The sequence below is a fragment of the Raphanus sativus genome, chromosome 2, assembly GCF_000801105.2.
Source record: "Raphanus sativus cultivar WK10039 chromosome 2, ASM80110v3, whole genome shotgun sequence".
Taxonomy (NCBI): Eukaryota; Viridiplantae; Streptophyta; class Magnoliopsida; order Brassicales; family Brassicaceae; genus Raphanus; species Raphanus sativus.
This window is the reverse complement of record NC_079512.1, coordinates 31,977,398-31,996,882: the sequence shown is the minus strand read 5'-3', so window position 1 is coordinate 31,996,882 and position 19,485 is coordinate 31,977,398. Positions and strand designations below refer to the sequence as shown.

At 36.9% G+C, this 19,485-nt stretch overlaps 4 protein-coding genes across 6 annotated transcripts; 3 read left to right on the top strand and 1 right to left on the bottom strand.

Moving 5' to 3' along the window:
- Positions 1 to 2,963: 2,963 nt before the first annotated feature.
- On the top strand, positions 2,964 to 7,526 carry LOC108831834 (lysine-specific demethylase JMJ28). 2 transcript variants are annotated; one of them, XM_018605342.2, is made up of 13 exons: positions 2,964 to 3,732; positions 3,814 to 3,947; positions 4,298 to 4,403; positions 4,502 to 4,634; positions 4,717 to 4,780; positions 4,886 to 5,537; positions 5,631 to 5,957; positions 6,131 to 6,260; positions 6,363 to 6,541; positions 6,617 to 6,689; positions 6,783 to 6,868; positions 6,957 to 7,076; positions 7,157 to 7,526. In XM_018605342.2, exons 1-13 carry the CDS (start codon positions 3,109 to 3,111, stop codon positions 7,274 to 7,276), a joined length of 2,748 nt encoding a protein of 915 aa, XP_018460844.1. In that variant the 5' UTR covers positions 2,964 to 3,108; the 3' UTR covers positions 7,277 to 7,526. The 2 variants fall into 2 exon arrangements, with proteins under 2 accessions (XP_018460844.1, XP_018460843.1); XM_018605341.2 differs by having other exon boundaries at positions 6,131 to 6,541.
- Positions 7,399 to 8,589, bottom strand: LOC108831835 (uncharacterized). Its single transcript, XM_018605343.2, has one exon. It carries the CDS (start codon positions 8,201 to 8,203, stop codon positions 7,601 to 7,603), a length of 603 nt encoding a protein of 200 aa, XP_018460845.1. The 5' UTR covers positions 8,204 to 8,589; the 3' UTR covers positions 7,399 to 7,600.
- Positions 8,590 to 10,398: 1,809 nt separating this feature from the next.
- Positions 10,399 to 13,747, top strand: LOC108831832 (cysteine-rich receptor-like protein kinase 29). Of its 2 annotated transcripts, XM_018605340.2 has the most exons (7): positions 10,409 to 11,528; positions 11,599 to 11,727; positions 11,820 to 11,974; positions 12,053 to 12,263; positions 12,342 to 12,585; positions 12,698 to 12,857; positions 13,319 to 13,747. In XM_018605340.2, the coding sequence occupies exons 1-7, from the start codon at positions 10,691 to 10,693 to the stop codon at positions 13,622 to 13,624; spliced, it is 2,043 nt and encodes a 680-aa protein (XP_018460842.2). In that variant the 5' UTR covers positions 10,409 to 10,690; the 3' UTR covers positions 13,625 to 13,747. The 2 variants fall into 2 exon arrangements, with proteins under 2 accessions (XP_056859091.1, XP_018460842.2); XM_057003111.1 differs by having other exon boundaries at positions 10,399 to 11,528; positions 12,053 to 12,585.
- Positions 13,748 to 15,128: 1,381 nt separating this feature from the next.
- Positions 15,129 to 18,741, top strand: LOC108831829 (G-type lectin S-receptor-like serine/threonine-protein kinase B120). Its single transcript, XM_018605337.2, has 6 exons — positions 15,129 to 16,643; positions 17,041 to 17,276; positions 17,359 to 17,569; positions 17,646 to 17,883; positions 17,970 to 18,117; positions 18,297 to 18,741. Exons 1-6 carry the CDS (start codon positions 15,239 to 15,241, stop codon positions 18,615 to 18,617), a joined length of 2,559 nt encoding a protein of 852 aa, XP_018460839.1. The 5' UTR covers positions 15,129 to 15,238; the 3' UTR covers positions 18,618 to 18,741.
- Positions 18,742 to 19,485: the final 744 nt, after the last annotated feature.

Here is a 19,485-nt window from a genome sequence, read left to right as displayed (position 1 = left end):
GTGCGCCTATTATATTTAAAATATTTTATTTTATGCATAGGATAAATAAGTGGTAAGCGGTTAATTGGGTAATTTGGTCAATTGCCCCGACACTATTTTTATTAGTTATTTTGCACCCAATCAAAACCGTGCTAGCTTCGTCTCTGGTCTTATGTTGGTTCCGAATGATAATGGTGATGATTGGTTCGGCTGTGGTTTTAAAAATTTAGATGTACAAATTTAGCTGTAGATAAATTGGTTGTAGTTGTATAGTTGTTATTATAGATTTTTTGCAGAGATTTTTGTTGTAGTCAAATTTGTTGTAGCTGTAAGTTATAAACTGTAGACATTTTAAAATAAAATATGTGAAGTATGTAATGTACATATAAAATAATTATTTTTTATCAGTTAAAGAATTTATATTAATTTTTTATAAATTATCAAAGTTTACTATTATTTAAAATGTGATATGTAAATAATAACGATGTTATTTAAAATATTTTAATCAATTTAGAAAACAACGAAAAATAAATTAAACATTTAAAGATGGTTTAATTATGATTATCTAATTTATTTTATATTATAGATAGTTTTTCTTATTTTATAGATTCTACCGTCTACAAAAGAGAGCTTTAGATTTTATACTTAAAACACATAAGAAAAAAAATTGCTTTAACTTTTTTTGATGTAGCTTTAAAAATAAAGCTAAAGCATGATTGTTAAAACAATATAGAAACTTGATGTAGATTTTAACTACTAAAACTTAAGCTACAACATGATTGGTAAAATTTGGTGATTTAAAAATAAATAAAGCTAAATTAAGGAGATAAAGTCCAACCAATCACCCACAATGTTTACCTTGTCTGCTTCTGACTTTGGAAAGGTTTTATATTTTTTTAGGTTTTGTGTATTTAATGGTTAAAATGAATAACAATCAGGATGTAAAAAAAGTTATTACATTCCAAAAATCCACTGTGACATTTTCTACGTTTATCCTCATGTATAATAGAATGTAAAAGCGTGCGAGTATATGAGCAGAAGTAGTAGCGGTTTGTAGAGCAAGAAGATGGACAAAATAAAATTAGGTTAGGATTGGACTTGCTCTGATACCATATAATAGAATGTAAAAGCGTGTGTTGTATTGATCATAGAGTACAACAATATATACAAGAGATGATGTCCTTATCACAAGAGTACTCTGTGTTTAGATAACTACAACCTAAGATTCTATCATTATCTCTATAATACACATCATTATCTCTATATCATGTATAATATTTGACAATAATGGAAATTTACAATGTTGGTGTTATGAAAAAAAAGAGATCGACCCTTTCCCAATAAGAAAAGCTTCCATGCCAACAAAGGAGATGTGTTGTGTAGAACAAAAGAATATAGCACTTATATAATTTAAAGATGCCAAACAACTCGGAACGGGCTTAGTAAAGTTTATAAAATCGAACTAAAAGCCCAACAACAGAAGTACAAGCCCTATATTATTAAATCAATTCACACGTTGGAAACTTTTTTAATTATACTGATTTTTTCTGACTAAAAAGGGTTAAACCCGAATTTATGACACAACCTTCGGATGAGAAATGTAGTCCATAGATATACCATGTCATGGATATTCAAATAGATTGAAAAGCAGTAGTCTATATACGTGTAGAGTGACCAAAAAATGTGATTTAAATTCGTATGACAAAATAGATCAAACCTGAAATGTGATACATCTTAAACTCTTTATTTTACCACTTGACCATAAACTTCCAGTCAGATTAGTTATAGTGTTTTAGTCCTACAACCTTAGGTTCTATAATATTGGGGGTGATTGATTGGATAATAACTAGTGGCTTTTGGTTAAATTTCTATCTACAACCACTTAAATTACCAATCGTATTTTAAATAGTTTTTAAAGCCAAAGTCGATAAAATAAAAAAATGGTTGTAAAAAATTTATTTTCTAAAACAAAACAATATGGATATAGGAAATTATTTCTTTTTAAAAATATTGCTGTAGGAATATTTTCTTTTCATCATTTCTGTTATTTAATTTCTACAGCTACATTAGATACATCTACATCAAAAAATTATACAGTCTAAATTCTTCTGTAATTTTTCTACAGCCACAATCTAACTAATCGGTATCTTAGAAATCAGAAGTTGTAGGAGTCGAAGTTAATAATTCCAATATAAACATAGATTAATAATTCAAGTATATAAAATTTATATAATATTAAACAACCATCGTATAATTTGTTTTTGTTTACAGTAAAGTTCATATTTATTTTTTTTTAACATTTGAAAATATTTTAATATTTTTTTTTTTTGTAACACAAAATATTTTAATATTATTTTGTTATTTTGCACCTAAAAATATATCTACATTATACAACATTTTTAAAATACTTTTTTTTTTTGGAAAACATAGATTTTTTTAAATAATTTGTTTTGTTAAAGTGATAACGTATTGTATGATATATCTTAAATAATTATATCTTGTTTGGTCAAAGTTAATAATTATCAATCTTAAAATTCATTATAATATAGCTGGTACTCTATGAAACATGAACATGGTAATACATTTGAAACTTGTGTTATCTTTACTTCACATTTAAATAATCATATAATTAGCATGATAACTACAAAAGTACATCTTTATATTGTTACAATATATAAGTATAATGTTAAAGATACATTTTTGTCCAATTGAATCAATATGAAATCAACTGAAAAATATGTAAAACTAGAAACCATTAAAGATTAAGAGAAAACTAGGTAAAAAAGATGAAATATGTAAAATTTCCTATAATCCCGAAGCATATAATTCGTTCATTTATAATAAAAAAAAAATAAAAAAAACAAAATAGAAACGGAAGATCTTCTGGATATTTGCGATATTACGTTACGAAAACAAGACCCTCATTCTTCACATAATCACAAAACTACCACTTGCTTCCCTCTTCATAAAGGCTCCTCCTTTTTTTTTTTTCCCGTCTATCTCTCTCTCTCTCTCTCGACAAAGCTCCGTCCTCTCTGGTTTCAGATCACTTAAACTCACGATCACGAGAGATTCCACCGGAGAACTTTCTCATCTGAAATTCAGAGATTTTTTTACTGTAATTCGAGAATGTCGGCGAACGAGGCGATCCCTGACGAGTTCCGGTGCAACCGCTCAGACGGGAAGCAATGGCGGTGCAAGAGACGGGCTTTGGAAGGGAAGAAGCTCTGCGAGACTCACACCTCTCAGCTCACTCTGAAGCGGGACAGGGAGAAAGCTGCTGCTGCTGCTGCTGCTGCGTCGTCGACGATGAAGCTCGCTAGATCAAGTAAAGGAGACGAATCGGCGTCTTCAAAGGAAGGAGGGATTATTAGGGATAGTGAATTGGGGGAATCGAAGAAGAGGAAGCGAGAAGCAGAGGAGGCTGATGATGACGAAGCGGTGAGGAAGATGCAGTTGGATTTGATAGGGTTGGCGTTGAAGAGAGAAGCTGAGAAGAAGAACAAGAAGAAGATACCAAAGAAGATACCAAAGAAGAAGGAGAAGAAGAAGAAGAAAGGGTTTAATGGTTTTGTTGGGGAAGAGTTAACGAAGGTTCTACCTAATGGCATTATGTCTATCTCTCCACCTTCTCCCACTACAAGCGATGTCTCATCTCCTTGTGACGTTAAAGTAGGACAAGAAGCTATCTCCATCACTAGTAGAAGATTCAGGTCTAAGAACATTGACCGTTTTCCTTTTCGGAAGATGCAGGTAACAGAAAGCTTTACACTTTGTGTATCCATATATATATATATATTCTTATTATTTGGGTTTTGTGTGATTTCTGTAAAGGCGGTTCCTTTCAAGGGTAAATTGGTTAATGCAAAGAAGAGGTGTCATTGGTGTGGAACCAGAGGATCTGAGGACTTGATTAGCTGTCTGAGTTGTGAACGAAACTTCTTTTGCGTTGATTGTATCGAGAAAAGGTACATTTCATGATTGCTTTACTTGTATTGTTTACAGAAAGCCTTGGTCTTTTTGTTTTTGCTGAATGGTCTCTTTAGCGTTTGTGAATCAGCATCTAGAATAAGAATTGCATTAGAGAATAGTTCTACTAAGGGGTAAGGTTAATCCCCACTAGATTCCATAAGTTTTGTTAACCTAGGGGATACAGGGAGGCTTTATTTGCGTAGAGAGTATTTTACTTCCCGGCTTGTTTAGATTTCGTCTCTACTTACTCCACAATTAAGTGGCGTAAAACGTTTGGATGTATTACCAGATACTCTTTTCTGTAATCAGTCATTTTATTGAATTGTGGTGGCTTGGAATGAACTAGGAACAAGGGATCAAAAGAAGAAGTTGAGAAAAAATGCCCTGTATGCTGTGGATCATGTAGGTGCAAGTCTTGCTTAGCCACTCTGTCTGGAGTCACTGAATGTAAGGTCTGACTATCTGATAGTGTGTTATTTAGCCTTTAAATAGTTTGCATTCTTATTTTTCGTCTTCCTGCAGATATTTACTTCTTTAACATTGTTTTCAGAATTCTCGGAATGTTAGGAATGATATTGACAGGGTTTTGCATCTACACTATGCTGTGTGCATGCTTCTTCCAGTATTGAAAGGAATCAACTCAGAAGACAATGTAGAGGTCGAAAATGGCACAGAAACGAAAGGTGTGTAGATAGTTAGACTCTTATTCTGGATCCGACGGTTCTTTTAAATTAAATTCACTCCTATCTTTTGATTTTCTGATAGGGGGAAATCTAGATGAACGGCAATTCCATAGCTCTGAATTAACCTCTGATGATCAACAACCCTGGTGCTCCCTCTTTTACCTTGTTCTCTTCTACTGCTAAGGTTTTCATATCATGTTATCTGCTGTGAGCTTTTATCTTACAACTAATATCTGTCCGAATTGAAACAGTTGTGACTCTGCCATTGTGGATTCTCAAAAAAATTGCACCTGCAGCTCCTCTGTTCTTAGGCGGAGTTCTGATGGAGACAGGAGTCAAGGGAGCTTGTCCAGAAAGGTTGGGTTAGTTAAATACTCGAATGGTATAGAATCTGGTAAGCCACCCTTATCTGATGCTTGGGATCAATCTCTAAAAGAAGCTCTAACGGATTGTAAGCTGAAAGAAGTCAAAGGCCGCAGGAATAACCTTTCCTTGAGAAGTTTATACTCTCTGGAGCTGACAAGAAAGTTAGAGACCAGTGCAGAGGAAATAGTCAGTTGCTATGAGTTGCCTGAAGTCTTAGATAGATACTTGGGATGCCCATTTTGTCTTGGAAGAGAAAAGCAATCTGCTAATAGTACTGACAGCCATTTGAAAGAAGCATCCAGGAGATGTGATGACGTGACTGGTAACTTTTTGTACTATCCCACAGTGATGGGTTTTCAGCAAAACAATCTCGAACATTTTCAGACACACTGGAGCAAAGGGCATCCTGTTATAGTTCGTAGTGTGTTAAAGGGAGGCTCAACCCTTAACTGGGATCCAGTAGCCATGTTCTGTAGCTATCTTAGGAACAGCAATAGAAAAATCGGCAATATAACTGATTGCATGGATTGGTTTGAGGTTGGTGACTTATGTTCTGTAAATATTAACTCTGCTCTTTCTCTTTATGGATTCTGATACCCTTTTTGTGGCATGATTCTTATTCAATGACAGGTAGAAGTTGGGGTAAAGCAAGTTTTTCTTGGGTCTTTGAGAGGAAAGGCTGAGACTAATACTTGTCAAGAGAGACTGAAGCTGGATGGATGGCTTTCATCTTCTCTGTTTAAAGAACATTTCCCAAACCATTATGCTGAAATACTGAGAGTATTACCACTTCCTCATTACATGGATCCGAGGTGTGGTCTACTAAATATGGCTGCCGACCTACCTGACAGTATCCAGACACCCAAGCTAGGTCCATGCCTCAGTATTTCCTACAGGAGTGGTGAGGATGCAAAGCCTGATTATGTGAAGAAGTTAGGTTTTGAAACTTGTGACACGGTAAGTTTTCTGAGTCATTTCATTTCTGGCTGAGGTTTCCCTTTTTTCCGTCACAATTCTTAGCTTTACACATTAAAGATTTACATTGATAGCAAACTGAGGTCAGGTACATTTTCTTTGTTTAAATTTCAGATCTAGTTGTATTTTGCTCAAGCTTTTGATTTGCTCTGCAGGTCGATATCTTGTTGCATGTCACAGAAACAGAAGTTTCCACAAAACAGATCTGCAGAATAAGAAAGCTAATGAGAAAAATCGGAAGAGTAAGATCTAAAACCCCAGGAAAGGTCAAGGAGAGCAGATTTGGTAGGGGAAACAGACTAGATAGGAATGACGCTTCATATGTTCAGATGGATCTGCCGGACGACTATTCTAGTTCTGACTCAGAATCTTCACAACTTTGTTTAGGCAGTGAGTTTCAGGTAGAGGAAAGAGAAAGTTCCAATGACTCCTGTGTAGACGAAAGCCTAAGCAACTCTTGTGGTGCACAATGGGATGTATTCCGGACGCAAGATGTTTCTAAACTTCTTGACTATATGAACAACCATTATCTTGAGCTAGCATCCATGGATTCCACCAAAACAAAAGTAAGTTTTTGGGTTGATTGTTTAAACACTTCTACAATATAACAATCGTTCATTTTTTATGTATCATTGTTGCAGGCAAGTCATCCATTACTTGAGCAGAGTTACTACCTTGATGAGTATCACAAAGCAAGGCTTAAAGAAGAATTTGGTAAGTATCACATCCTCATTTCTTCTATTTTTCTTTATCTTACCATTGTGTTATTACTTACTCACTTTCATGCCGCTTATTCTGTTTCTTCAGACGTTGAACCATGGAGTTTTGATCAATGTGTTGGGGAAGCAGTCATCGTCCCTGCTGGATGTCCATACCAAAATAGAAAGAACACGGTATTTTTAGCACTTAGCATGCTCTTGCCTTGTTTATAATCACAAAGTTAGTACTCTCTTTTAACACAGCTTTTGCATATTTTGCTAGTCTTGCGTAAATGCGGTCCTGAATTTTCTTTCACCTGAGCACGTTACTGAATCTATCAAACGAGTGGACGAGCTTAATCAACTTCCCCAGAGCCTCAAAACGAAAGCAAACAAGATTGAGGTAAGTTCCCCTTGGTTTTAAACAAGATCGAATAGAAATGGAGTAATGCTTATGTATATGTATTGCTCTGCTTAATCCAGGTGAAGAAAATGGCGATCCATAAAGTCAGCGAAGCTATAAAGGAAATCCGGGAGCGGACATCTTCAGATTCAAGCGCTGCATCGAGATTTATAACTAGAACTAGAGGTACCAAATCTTGATTCTTGACCATTGAGCAGGATGTTAAAAATATATAGAAATAAACAAACAAGAAAGCAAAAGGGGGGGGGATTCATTTGTCATTTAGATTGTTGCCGGGTGTTGAATAATAAAGAAGCATTGATATTCAACTGATTCCTTTTCTTAAAACATTTACACATTTGAGCTTGCTTTCTACAAGATCTAATGATATATACTGCAATTTACATGTTACAAAAGTCTGAAATATCTTGATGTTACAACAATGAATAACTATTTACATTTGTTAGCTTGTTATTGACAAAATCTGATGATATATACACACAATTTATTTACTCGTTTTGGGATCATTTTGTTCTAAGAACAATCTTACCTTGTGCATCTTCATGCATAATCGGTAGGACTATGTCTGGGGGCTGAAGTCTCCAGACTTTAGGATCCTGAAACTGATGTCCTAACTTAGCCAATTTATCAGCCGCTCGATTCCCTTCTCTGTAAACATGGCTCAGAACGCAGTTGCTAAGACCAGGCATAACCACATTAATGTAATTCGCATGCTTTTTTGCTTCTTGACATCTCAATTTCCCTCTCTTGGAGATGATATCCATAATGATCTTGGCGTCTCCTTCGAGCCATAGATCAGTCCATCCGTTTTCTAGGACCAGCTCTAGCCCTCTTTTGAGTGCTGCGAATTCTGCCACGGTGCTTGTGGCCTCTCCTATGCGTTCTGAGTATCCGAGAAGGAACTCAGCCTTGTGGTTCCTGAATATTCCTCCGATGCTGGCTTGTCCTTGTTTTCTTGACCCATCAAAGTTTAGCTTTGTCCATCCGTGTTCTGGTTTCTTCCAGACAACTTCGATAGGTTGTTTATGGTAGTTTCTGATTAAGAATACGGTAGCTCGAGTTTGAAGCAACCCTGGGAACCTAGCTATCTTTGAGAAAGCTAGCATTGTCTTTCAAGCTGATGACGCAGGATATTTTAAGAAATCTTGGAGTAAATCAGGTTCTTGTTTCTGCTGCTCTAATCTTCATGACTGTTGCATAAGATAATCATGTTATGGGAGATTGGAAATGAAGAATAGAAAAAATATGTAAAGGAAGGGTTTGTTAGATAAATGATCCTTGCAAGGAAACCAAAGAATGATCCTGGATTTAAGTAAAAAGGAAAGGGAAGGAAAGTTTGCAGAATTCAGTAAACTCAGAAATGTTAAAAAAATTAGTCTGATTTAATAGAGAGATTTAAAGAAGAAGAAGAAGAGGTTTCTATGAAGAAAGAAAACCTTGAGAAACCTGAAACAGTAATGTCTACTTTTGTCCTATACCTTAAATTACATGGGCGTCTCTCCTAAATTTCAGGAGGGATCTCTTTTTGCTCTCTGGTTTAGAAACGTGCAAGCAAAGAAAGAATTAAAGAAGAGAGAAAAACAGAGTTTACCTTACATTCTCAGGAACCATTACTGGTTCTGTTTACGTTTAGTAAGAAACTCATAGCAGATCAAAGTCAAAACCATTAAGAAAAATATTCGAAACGTGAGTTGATGATCAGATTTCATTCTTCTTTCCAATAGAGCCATGATCACGGACATAACGAAACATATTGAACAATGTGACTAACGGACATTTCTAAACACTTGCCCTGTTTCTGCTTTGTACAATAATGAAACTGGATTTTCAAACTGTTCCCATTCGTTAGTTTTAAAAAGTGGAAGGAACAGTTACTTGGACAAGTTTTTTGGTTCGGTTTATCCCGGTTATATAGTATGTTTAAGATCTTTTCGACTTTGGTCCGGGCCTGATAGTTGATGGAGTCTGTGGGCTATTTTAATAACTGCGTTTACTATCTATAGTAAAGATTATTTTGAATATTTAGTTGGTTTGAAAAACTATTTAAAGTTAGATTTTCAGTTTCTTTTTTATTCCAGTTCATTATTGGCACTTTACGAGGAAAGAAGAAAGCAATAATCACTTATTATTTTTTTTTTTTTTTGGTCAAACAACTTTCATTGAAACTTAAAAGAGTTTAACTCCATCAATGGAGGATACAATAAGGCTACAAGGAACCAAACAAACCAAATCATAGACCAATACACTGGACAAGCAATTGAGAAAGCTTAAACAAGTACTCAAATAAAAGCTTAAAGATAAAGGTGATATCACAAGTTCAACCACCGTTGTCTCCGAAAGTGGACAGTCAAACAAGAAAACTTCTTCAACTTGACATTCCTGTTCGAAACAATAAAGGGGAGAGATGAAAACCTCCATGGTCAAAGAGGTCAGACAGTTGACACCATCTAAACGAGAGACGATAAACACCTTCGCTTCTGCTTCATACAGAACCATCTTCAAAACAATACTCCCTATAACAATTTCACTAATAACAAGTGATAGATGTGGGAGGACAAAACACTCCTTAAAGGAGAAATAAAGGCAATTACTGCCCAAACAAACCAGATTTGCTGGAAGGATACATAATTTAAGAACTTTCACTCCAAGCTGCCACAAGAGGAGAGAATGCCTTATCATTGCAAAAGCCATTAGAGCAAAGGTGGAAGTAAGCCTGCATACTGCAGTAAATGGACAACACCTGCATACTGCAGTAAAGGACCACTCATAGACCACAAAAGTGCCAACAGAGGCAGCATAACGAAATGCAACCGAAACAGTCGGAACTAACACAGAAAAGCTCGGATCCAACGAAACTAGTTCATATGAAATTATCGAACATAGATCTGGATCTGAGAACTTATGGGGAAAAGTAACTGCGACCCATAGATCGTACAACTGAAGGAAACCCGTGAAAAATAATGTATCAGGCGGAGGGTCAGGAGGAACCGGCGGATCTGGAGGATTTAACGGGAGAGCAACCTTCAAACTCGAATCTGGTGGGTCTGAGGGAGGGCGTGAAAGGGAAGCTGGACCTGCTACAAGCGGCGCCATGGAAGGAGAGGAAGGAAGGAAGGGAAGAGGAAGAAGCTTCTCGTTGATAAGCGTGAGGCGAAATCAACGGCGGCGAAAGGGTGGTGAAACCCTAATCGCCTTTGCTATCCCCTTTTTTGAGAGCGTTTTAGGGCGATTAATTAACTATCTTAATCACTTCTTATTTAAATAACGTTTTTTAACAGACCGTTGAGGCGCTGACTTGATTGGCTGATTCACTGCAGCAACTCGTTAGTTTTATATAGTTAGTTCTATGAATCTATCATCATGCGGGGGGGACCCAAGTACCTCACAAACCTTGTCCGCTTTGTGTCTGCCACTGTATTTTTATTTTATAATGTTTTTTTTTATCACCAAGTTGTGTGCTTTCCGCTGTCCGATTTTGAAATAGTGCCAATAACACACACTCTGCAAGGTCAAATAAGATCGAGCGTTACGGCTTTAACCATATCTAAACGCATTACAGCAAAAAAAAAGAAAAAAAAAACTTCAAGCTCTCCATGGAACATGTCAGAGTTATCTGCTTCTTCTTTGCTTGTTGTGTCCTAACGTCTGTTCCATTTCCGGCCTTAGCTCAGGTAGATACTTACGTGTTTGATCCAGACTTCAACTGTGTAGACCGAGGAAACTTCACAGCCAACAGCTCCTTTGCCGGAAACCTCAACCGCCTCGTCTCCTCACTCTCCTCGCTAACATCAAAACCTTATGGCTTCTACAACCTCTCCTCCGGAGACTCATCCTCTGGAGAAAAGGCTTACGCGATTGGTCTTTGTAGAAGAGAAGTCAGAAGAGATGACTGTCTCAGCTGTATCCAGACAGCTGCAAGAAACCTCACCGAGCAGTGTCCACGTTCAAAGCAAGCTGTCGTGTGGTACACGCAGTGCATGTTTCGTTACTCTAACAGAACAATCTACGGAAGGAAAGAAACAGACCCGACGCTGTCTTTTCGTGCGGGTGAGACGATATCATCGAACAGAGACGAGTTTGAGCGTCTTCAGAGAGAGCTGCTGAATAGGCTCAAAGGGGTTGCGGCTGGTGGTGGGGGGAACAGGAAGTACGCTCAAGGGAACAGTTCGGCTTCTCCGGGGTATAGGAGATTCTACGGAAGTGCGCAGTGCACGCCTGATTTGTCTGAAGAGGATTGTAATGACTGTTTGATTTATGGGTTTGAGAGCATCCCTAGTTGTTGTGATGGTGAGATTGGTCTAAGGTGGTCTTGTCCTAGCTGTAACTTCCGGTTTGAGACGTGGAGATTCTATGAGCTTGACTCAGACCTAGAGCCTGATCCACCTGGTACTTCTGGTTCACCAACACCAGCTGCAAAAACTGAGAAGACAGGTAACATAGAAGTGTTTGAATGTGTCTCTTGTGTGTTCTAAGAGTAAGTAAGTGAATGTTTTTATTGCAGGAAAGGGCAAAGGTGGATCTAAAGTCGTTATTGCGATAGTCATTCCAATAGTTCTTGTTGCTTTATTTGCTATTTGTCTATGTTTGGTCTTGAAGTGGAAGAGGAACAAGTCTAGAGATAGAGTCAAAGGTATATAGTAACACAGTGCTCTTGTTTTTGTTGATGTTATGCTGTTAAGAAGTAAAAGTCTTGTTACTGAGAACTACTGTCCGCATATTCAGTTCTTGGGAGTTCACCTCTGTCCGGATCAGTCGCTGAGGATGAGTTCTCAAACACAGATTCTCTATCAGTTGACTTCGAAAATCTTAAGACTGCAACAAACAACTTTTCACCAGCAAACGAACTTGGACGTGGTGGGTTTGGTTCAGTTTATAAGGTAAAGTTCCTTGGACAAGACTTCTTATCAATATAACCTTGGTTTTTGCTTACTTGGAGGACTCTATGTATACCTCAGGGTGTGTTCTCTCATGGTCAAGAAATCGCGGTGAAAAGATTGTCAGGAACTTCAGGACAAGGAGACCTCGAATTCAAGAACGAAATATTACTACTTGCAAAGCTTCAGCATAGGAACTTGGTTAGGCTTTTAGGTTTCTGCATACATGGACAAGAAAGACTCCTTGTCTATGAGTTCATCAAGAACGCTAGTCTTGACCATTTCATCTTTGGTATAATATTTTACTCTCCTCCATATGATCCCCTACCATTAGTTGTTTCCCTCTGTATTGATCTTTACACCGTTGCAGATCTTGAGAAGCGTCAAGTTTTGGATTGGGGAGTGCGTCACAAAATGATTGGTGGAATTGTTAGAGGACTTCTTTATCTCCATGAAGACTCTCGTTACCGTATCATTCACCGTGATCTTAAAGCTAGCAACATTCTTTTGGACCAAGAAATGAATCCGAAAATCGCGGACTTTGGATTAGCTAAGCTTTTTGACCAAGGGCTAACCATGACACATCGATTCACAAGCAGGATCGCTGGAACTTAGTAAGTAAATATTAATCTTTTTTTTTGAACGGAGTAAATTTTAATCTTTGCTAGCTTATTAAGTCGTAAAAAACACATGTTTAAACTTTTTATTTTCATTTCATCTTTGTAGCGGTTACATGGCTCCAGAATATGCAATACACGGACAATTTTCAGTGAAAACAGACGTTTTCAGCTTTGGTGTGTTAGTCATTGAGATCATTACAGGTAAGAGAAACAACAATGGTCGAGGAAGTGATGATGATGAAGATGCAGAGGATCTTCTTAGTTGGGTAAGTACACAGAAGTTCTTGCTCGAAAACTTGTTTTATTATTTTGGAGAGACTACAATATTTTGTGGTGTTTTGATATAAAAACTCGTTTTGCATTTTGCGGGGAAATCCGAGTTTACGGTTTTGGTAGATATATTATTTTCACGATTTTTGTGGAAAAACTCATTTATGATTTTGGTGAAAATTTTCATTGTATGATTTTGATGGTTTTGGTGAAAATTTTATTTTTATGGATTTAGCAAAAAATAAAAGATTTCAATCTCATTTAGGTCAAAAAAATTTAGATTAATTGACCGACCATGTACATAGTCACACCCACTTTTGTCCATGGACAAATTGACCCGTTTAGATTTGAACACAGACGATCCATGGTCTTCCTATCCATTTGACAGCCTATACAGAACCAAACTGGTGTTTCGGGTTTTTGTAATCATGTTAAATGTTCATTTTTGTCTTCTAAGGTATGGAGAAGCTGGAGAGAAGACGTTATACTAAGCGTGATCGATCCAAGTTTAACCACGGGGTCAAGAAACGATATCTTGAGATGCATACACATTGGTCTCTTATGTGTTCAAGAGAGTGCAGCGACTAGACCAACTATGGCTTCGGTTGCTCTCATGCTCAATAGCAACTCCTTTACTCTCCCGACACCTTCGAGGCCTGCTTTTGTGTTGGAAAGTGTGGTACCTTTGAATGTTTCTTCTTCGACTGAAGGGTTACAAAGTTCGTCGAATGATGTCACTGTTTCTGAGTTATCTCCTCGTTAACAAGCTTCAATCTGTAAAGAAAGTTTGATTGTTTTGTTTTAGTCTTTTAATGGGTTTTGTTTGTATGATTTTTCAGACAGTCTGGCTTGATTTTCAATATCAATCAAAAATTATTAACCTTAATTGTTTCTGAAGTACTGAGGAAGTCGTTAAGTCAACATTATTTTAAAATTTGAAGTACAATTGCAAAGCCAATATCAATCCTATTTTTTCAATTTCTCAAAGAAATGTCTATAAATTAGAGTTACGGATATGTCCCCAAAGGTTCTACTAGAACACTGCAGCTTAAACGTTATTTAAAATAGGAAGGAAAAGGAAAATATTATATTTTCAATTACAGATTGTTTTACTAGGTTCGAAATTTTATAACATATAACTTTAAAAAAAAAGAGTACGTGTATAACAATCAAATATGTATAAATGTGAACATCATACATAATTGTATCACGAGTAAAACAACGTTTAGGTTAGTAGAAGTCTATATCAAAGACAAAACAGTGTTGGTGAATTTAATCGTCTTTATCCTAAACCCCTAAATAACGTAATGATAAGAACTCTTGACCCGCATTGTGGACGGTGGACCCTTCTGGAGTATTTATATCTATACATATTAATGGGTATAGCCTAGTAGACACATTCTCTTTATTATACTTAACCTTAACCTTAACCTTATTCACTTTTGATTCAGCTAATCCACTAAAATTAATCAATAATGCGAACTCCACAAAAAAAAAACGATCTGGCATTGTATCATTATATGCTTTGCCGCCACTTGCCAGTGTATATCCCACTTGATGTTTGGCTTCATCGATATTCTTTTGCAAAGATAGTTTTAACGTCATGCAAAAATAGAATCTTAAGTTTTGCGTATCATTGGGGTTTAGGTGATAAAACAACAGTTAAATGAATGAATATAAAGTAAAAGTAAAATATTTCACGTGCTATAAAATAGAGACAAGACCATCCAAATCCGATGTGCTGATTATTTGACCATATGAGTCAATGTGGCGGCCAACGGAAACACCAACAAGCCTTTTAAAAAAATATCATAAAGCAATAAACTAATGTACAAAGCTGACCTGCTCCACTTGTGTGGCACTTCTTACTTTCTTCCAAATATTAATAATGTAATTCATACTAATCATACTAAACTCTAATCAATCACCTAAACTGCAACTGTTAAAAAACCTTAGATGTAAATTTCTTTTTGTTGAAATTAGGTCATAACCCAAAACACATGTCTGCAGGTTGTATAACGTTGAAAAAAAGAAGAGAAATGAAATGCAATTAAAAAGGTGACTTTTAATCCAAGGAATTTGACTTTTTATATTGTTTTTACCCAATAGAATGATAGATGACAACGACCAAAGGTCCAACTTTCAAACTTTGAAAACGAGAAAAGGAAACTTCTCTTATTAAACAGTTAAGTCGCACAAACAGCCACCGTCCCTTTCTTGTATTATTCTCCTTTTGTCACCTCTCTTTTACTTTTAATACCCAATGAAGTTTCCACCATTGTTATCCTTCTTCCTTTCCTCTCTAAGCATATCCTCGAAACCAAAACCTTTATTACAAACATCCTCACTTGGGTTATCTTCTGCTAAAATCAGTAAAATGAGAAGCTCTAGCAGAACTCCACTCTCTCTTTCTCTCTTCTTCTTCATCTTCTTGTCCCTCTATGAATCTTCCATGGCTCAAGATACAATCAGAAGAGACGAGTTTCTTAGAGACGGTTCTAATCACAAACCTTTAGTCTCTCCACAAAAGACGTTCGAGCTCGGTTTCTTCAGTCCTGGATCCTCCACTGGTCGTTATCTTGGAATCTGGTACGGAAACATCGAAGATAAAGCTGTCGTTTGGGTAGCAAACAGAGAAACCCCTATTTCAGACCAATCCGGAGTTCTTACCATAAGCAACGACGGTAACCTCGTGTTACTAAACGGACAAAACATAACTGTCTGGTCTTCAAACATCACATCGACCAGCAACAACAACAGAGTCGGAGCTATACGTGATACAGGGAACTTCGAGTTGATAGAAGTTAGCTCAGAGAGAGCCATCTGGGAGAGTTTCAATCACCCAACGGACACGTTCTTGCCTAACATGAGAGTTCGTGTGAACCCCCAAACCGGAGATAACCTAGCTTTCGTGTCGTGGAGATCAGAGAACGACCCTTCTCCTGGTAACTTCTCGTTGGGGGTTGATCCTTCAGGAGCACCAGAGATTGTCCTCTGGGGAAGCAACAAGACGAGGAGATGGAGAAGCGGACAGTGGAACTCAGCTATCTTCACAGGGATACCTAACATGGCTCTGTTGACGAACTATCTTTACGGGTTCAAGCTTTCTTCTCCTCCTGATGAAACAGGTAGCGTGTACTTCACGTATGTTCCTTCTGACCCAACGGTTCTGCTTAGGTTTAAGGTTCTTCATAACGGGACCGAAGAGGAGCTGAGATGGAACGAGACTTCAAGGAAATGGACTAAGTTTCAGTCTGCTCCAGAGAGCGAGTGTGATAAGTACAACCGTTGTGGGAGTTTCGGTATATGTAACATGAGAGGAGACAATGGAATCTGTAGCTGTGTTAAAGGGTACGAGCCAGTTTCCGTAGGGAACTGGAGTAGAGGTTGTAGGAGGAGGACACCGTTGAAGTGCGAGAGGAACGTTAGTAATAATGTTGGAGAGGATGAGTACTTGACTCTGAAGTCTGTGAAGCTGCCTGATTTTGAGACTCCTGAGCATAGCCTTGCTGATCCTGAGGATTGTAAAGCTAGGTGTCTGAACAACTGTTCTTGCACTGCTTTTTCTTTTGTTAATGGTATTGGATGCATGATTTGGAACCAAGATTTAGTTGATTTACAGCAGTTTGAAGCTGGTGGATCTTCTCTTCATGTCCGTCTTGCTGATTCTGAAATTGGGGAGAGCAAGAAAACCAAGATTGTGGTGATTGTGGCTGTTCTTGCTGGTGTGGTTTTGTTAGCAGTCTTTGCTCTGCTTCTATGGAGATTCAAGAGAAAGAAAGGTACTAACTTCTGTTCTTTCTCGATTTCTTTGTTTAGTTTAGCCAACCGAACCTAATCAAAATTTTTGGTTTTCAGTTCGGTTCCGGTTTCAGTTCGAGTGGTTAGTTCGGAAAGGTTTTGCAAATACTTTGGTTTTGGCTCCAATTTTGTTTTTTTAATGAATTACCAGAAATTAAGCGAATCGAATTAACCGAAATATCCAGTTTTCTTTTTTTTATAAATAAAAGAAATCTAACCCGGACTCGAATTTAGAACCGAAAATCGAACCAACTTTTTCATTTTAAGTCGGTGAAACTATGGCCAAACCGAATTAACCGAAACAAACTGCAAATACCCGACCAAATAAACCGAAACTGCATGGCTAGTTTAGTTGATCTTGATCTTGTTTATCTACAGATGTTTCAGGAACATATTGTGGTCATGACGCCGATACATCGGTTGTGGTTGTTGATATGACCAAGGCCAAAGACACAACTTCGGCGTTTACAGGATCAGTGGACATAATGATCGAAGGAAAAGCAGTAAACACATCAGAGTTGCCTGTGTTCTGTTTGAAAGTTATAGTGAAAGCTACTAATGACTTCAGCAGAGAGAATGAGCTAGGGAGAGGCGGATTCGGACCAGTCTACAAGGTCGGTTGAATAGGCCTGTTTCTAGTCTAAGTCTCTGGTCTTTCAGATTTGTGTTGAAAATGTTTTCTTTTCTTTTGGTTAGGGCGTTCTTGAAGATGGACAAGAGATAGCTGTGAAAAGATTGTCTGGTAAATCTGGACAAGGAGTTGATGAGTTCAAGAACGAGATCATTCTCATAGCAAAGCTTCAACATAGGAATCTTGTGAGGTTACTTGGTTGTTGCTTCGAGGGTGAAGAGAAAATGCTTGTATACGAGTACATGCCTAACAAAAGCTTAGACTTCTTTATCTTCGGTATGTTTCTTGTTAAAGAAGTAAGTCTTTTGTTTCTAGACATTCTTCTTATTCTTTGTTCTTTTGAATGTTACAGATGAAACGAAACAAGAGTTGGTAGACTGGAAACTTCGGTTTGCGATCATTGAAGGAATAGCAAGAGGGTTGCTTTATCTTCACAGAGATTCAAGATTGAGAATCATTCATAGAGATTTGAAGGTTAGCAATGTGTTGTTAGACGGAGAGATGAATCCAAAAATCTCAGATTTTGGTATGGCTAGGATCTTTGGTGGTAACCAAAATGAAGCTAACACTGTTCGCGTTGTTGGAACTTAGTAAGTAACAACACATTCTCAAGAAAGATTCTGTGGAGAAATCATGATCTTAACAATTTACTTACTTTTGGTTTATGTAAATGTAGTGGATACATGTCTCCAGAATATGCTATGGAAGGACTTTTCTCGGTGAAGTCCGATGTTTACAGCTTCGGTGTCTTGTTGTTAGAGATCATAAGTGGGAAGAGAAACACAAGTCTTAGATCTTCTGAACATGGAAGTCTCATTGGTTATGTAAGTTTCCCAAAACAAAGTAGTATAGACTCTTTTTCTTCTCACTTTCAGTCAATGATTAATCCTCTTAAATTTTATTTGAATTTCGGTTTGGTATTTTGGTTTAATCGGTTTATATATGTACATATTTGGTTTGGTTTATATGGTCTAATTAATGGTGGAAACTGAAAATGTTGTAGGCTTGGTATCTGTATACACATGGGAGATCAGAGGAGCTTGTGGATCCAAAGATAAGGGCCACGTGCAATAAGCGTGAGGCCTTGAGATGCATACATGTGGCGATGCTATGTGTTCAAGACTCGGCTGCGGAGAGACCGAACATGGCTGCAGTTTTGTTGATGTTAGAGAGTGACACAGCGACGCTATCTGTGCCAAAACAACCAACGTTTACTACTTCCACCAGAAGGAACTCCATAGATGTCAACTTTGCTCTTGATTCAAGCCAACAATATATTGTTTCTTCTAATGAGATCACTTCCACCGTTGTTCTTGGTCGATAGAGTTCTTCTTTTTTTTTTCAAGTTTGTAAAGTTTGATATAATTCTTGTGATATTTTTCTGGGGTTAGTTAGGATAATAGAATGTTATTGGTTGAATTTATGTGTGTTGATAAAGTGAAATGTATGGATGGGATTTACTATGATATCCTCGTTCGAACCACACCATTCGACTGTTTTTAAACAACAGTTCCTTATATAGATTTTGTAAAATTGTTGTTCACCATAACCATTGCGACAAAAAATAATATATATTCTCTAGACCTTGCAGGGTTCTTCTGTGTTTGATTAAAATGTGATTTGAATATATATATATATACTGTTATGGAATAAAAAATCATGAGGCTGTTCCAAGCCAAGACTTTGTAACGCCTAACTTCGATAGTTTTCCCTCTTTCGACATTCTTCTTTTCTTAAAAAAAGTTTATTTGGTTGGTGAACATTTACAGATGATATAAAGTCGAATCTTCATTCTTAACATTCATACCTAAACTAGTTGAGCCTTCATATATTTATATAAAATCTATAACAATAGACATAAAAACGTTTTATCATAAGTTTTCTCTCCTCAAAGTTCCAGCCCAACGACTTTATTTACTCTAATTTATGAAATTATCTGATAGAACAAGGGTGTTCTTGGTTATAAATAATTCAGACCAAGTAGTTAGTAGGCATGGATGTTCGTTTATCCGACAGGGTTTGTTTTAGATTTAATCGGAATTCAGTTATTCTAAGGTAGAAAATTTAGCCTTTTCGAATATTTTTAAAATTTGGTTTGGACTCGGTTTAAATTTATTCTGATTCGGTTCAGATATGATAAACATAGCAAGTTCCATTGTAAAATTAATTGGAAGGAACCAAATGGAGGCTGG

Bases quoted from the DNA above. Each gene is read 5' to 3' on its own strand.
- LOC108831829 (XM_018605337.2), top strand. From the start codon at position 15,239: ATGAGAAGCTCTAGCAGAACTCCACTCTCTCTTTCTCTCTTCTTCTTC. The intron at 16,644-17,040 runs GTACTAACTTCT...GTTTATCTACAG, and splicing joins GAGATTCAAGAGAAAGAAAG to ATGTTTCAGGAACATATTGT. The intron at 17,277-17,358 runs GTCGGTTGAATA...TCTTTTGGTTAG, and splicing joins GATTCGGACCAGTCTACAAG to GGCGTTCTTGAAGATGGACA.
- LOC108831835 (XM_018605343.2), bottom strand. From the start codon at position 8,203: ATGCTAGCTTTCTCAAAGATAGCTAGGTTCCCAGGGTTGCTTCAAACT.
- LOC108831832 (XM_057003111.1), top strand. From the start codon at position 10,691: ATGGAACATGTCAGAGTTATCTGCTTCTTCTTTGCTTGTTGTGTCCTA. The intron at 11,728-11,819 runs GTATATAGTAAC...CCGCATATTCAG, and splicing joins GTCTAGAGATAGAGTCAAAG to TTCTTGGGAGTTCACCTCTG. The intron at 11,975-12,052 runs GTAAAGTTCCTT...TGTATACCTCAG, and splicing joins GGTTTGGTTCAGTTTATAAG to GGTGTGTTCTCTCATGGTCA.
- LOC108831834 (XM_018605341.2), top strand. From the start codon at position 3,109: ATGTCGGCGAACGAGGCGATCCCTGACGAGTTCCGGTGCAACCGCTCA. The intron at 5,538-5,630 runs GTTGGTGACTTA...ATTCAATGACAG, and splicing joins ATTGCATGGATTGGTTTGAG to GTAGAAGTTGGGGTAAAGCA. The intron at 6,869-6,956 runs GTATTTTTAGCA...ATATTTTGCTAG, and splicing joins ACCAAAATAGAAAGAACACG to TCTTGCGTAAATGCGGTCCT.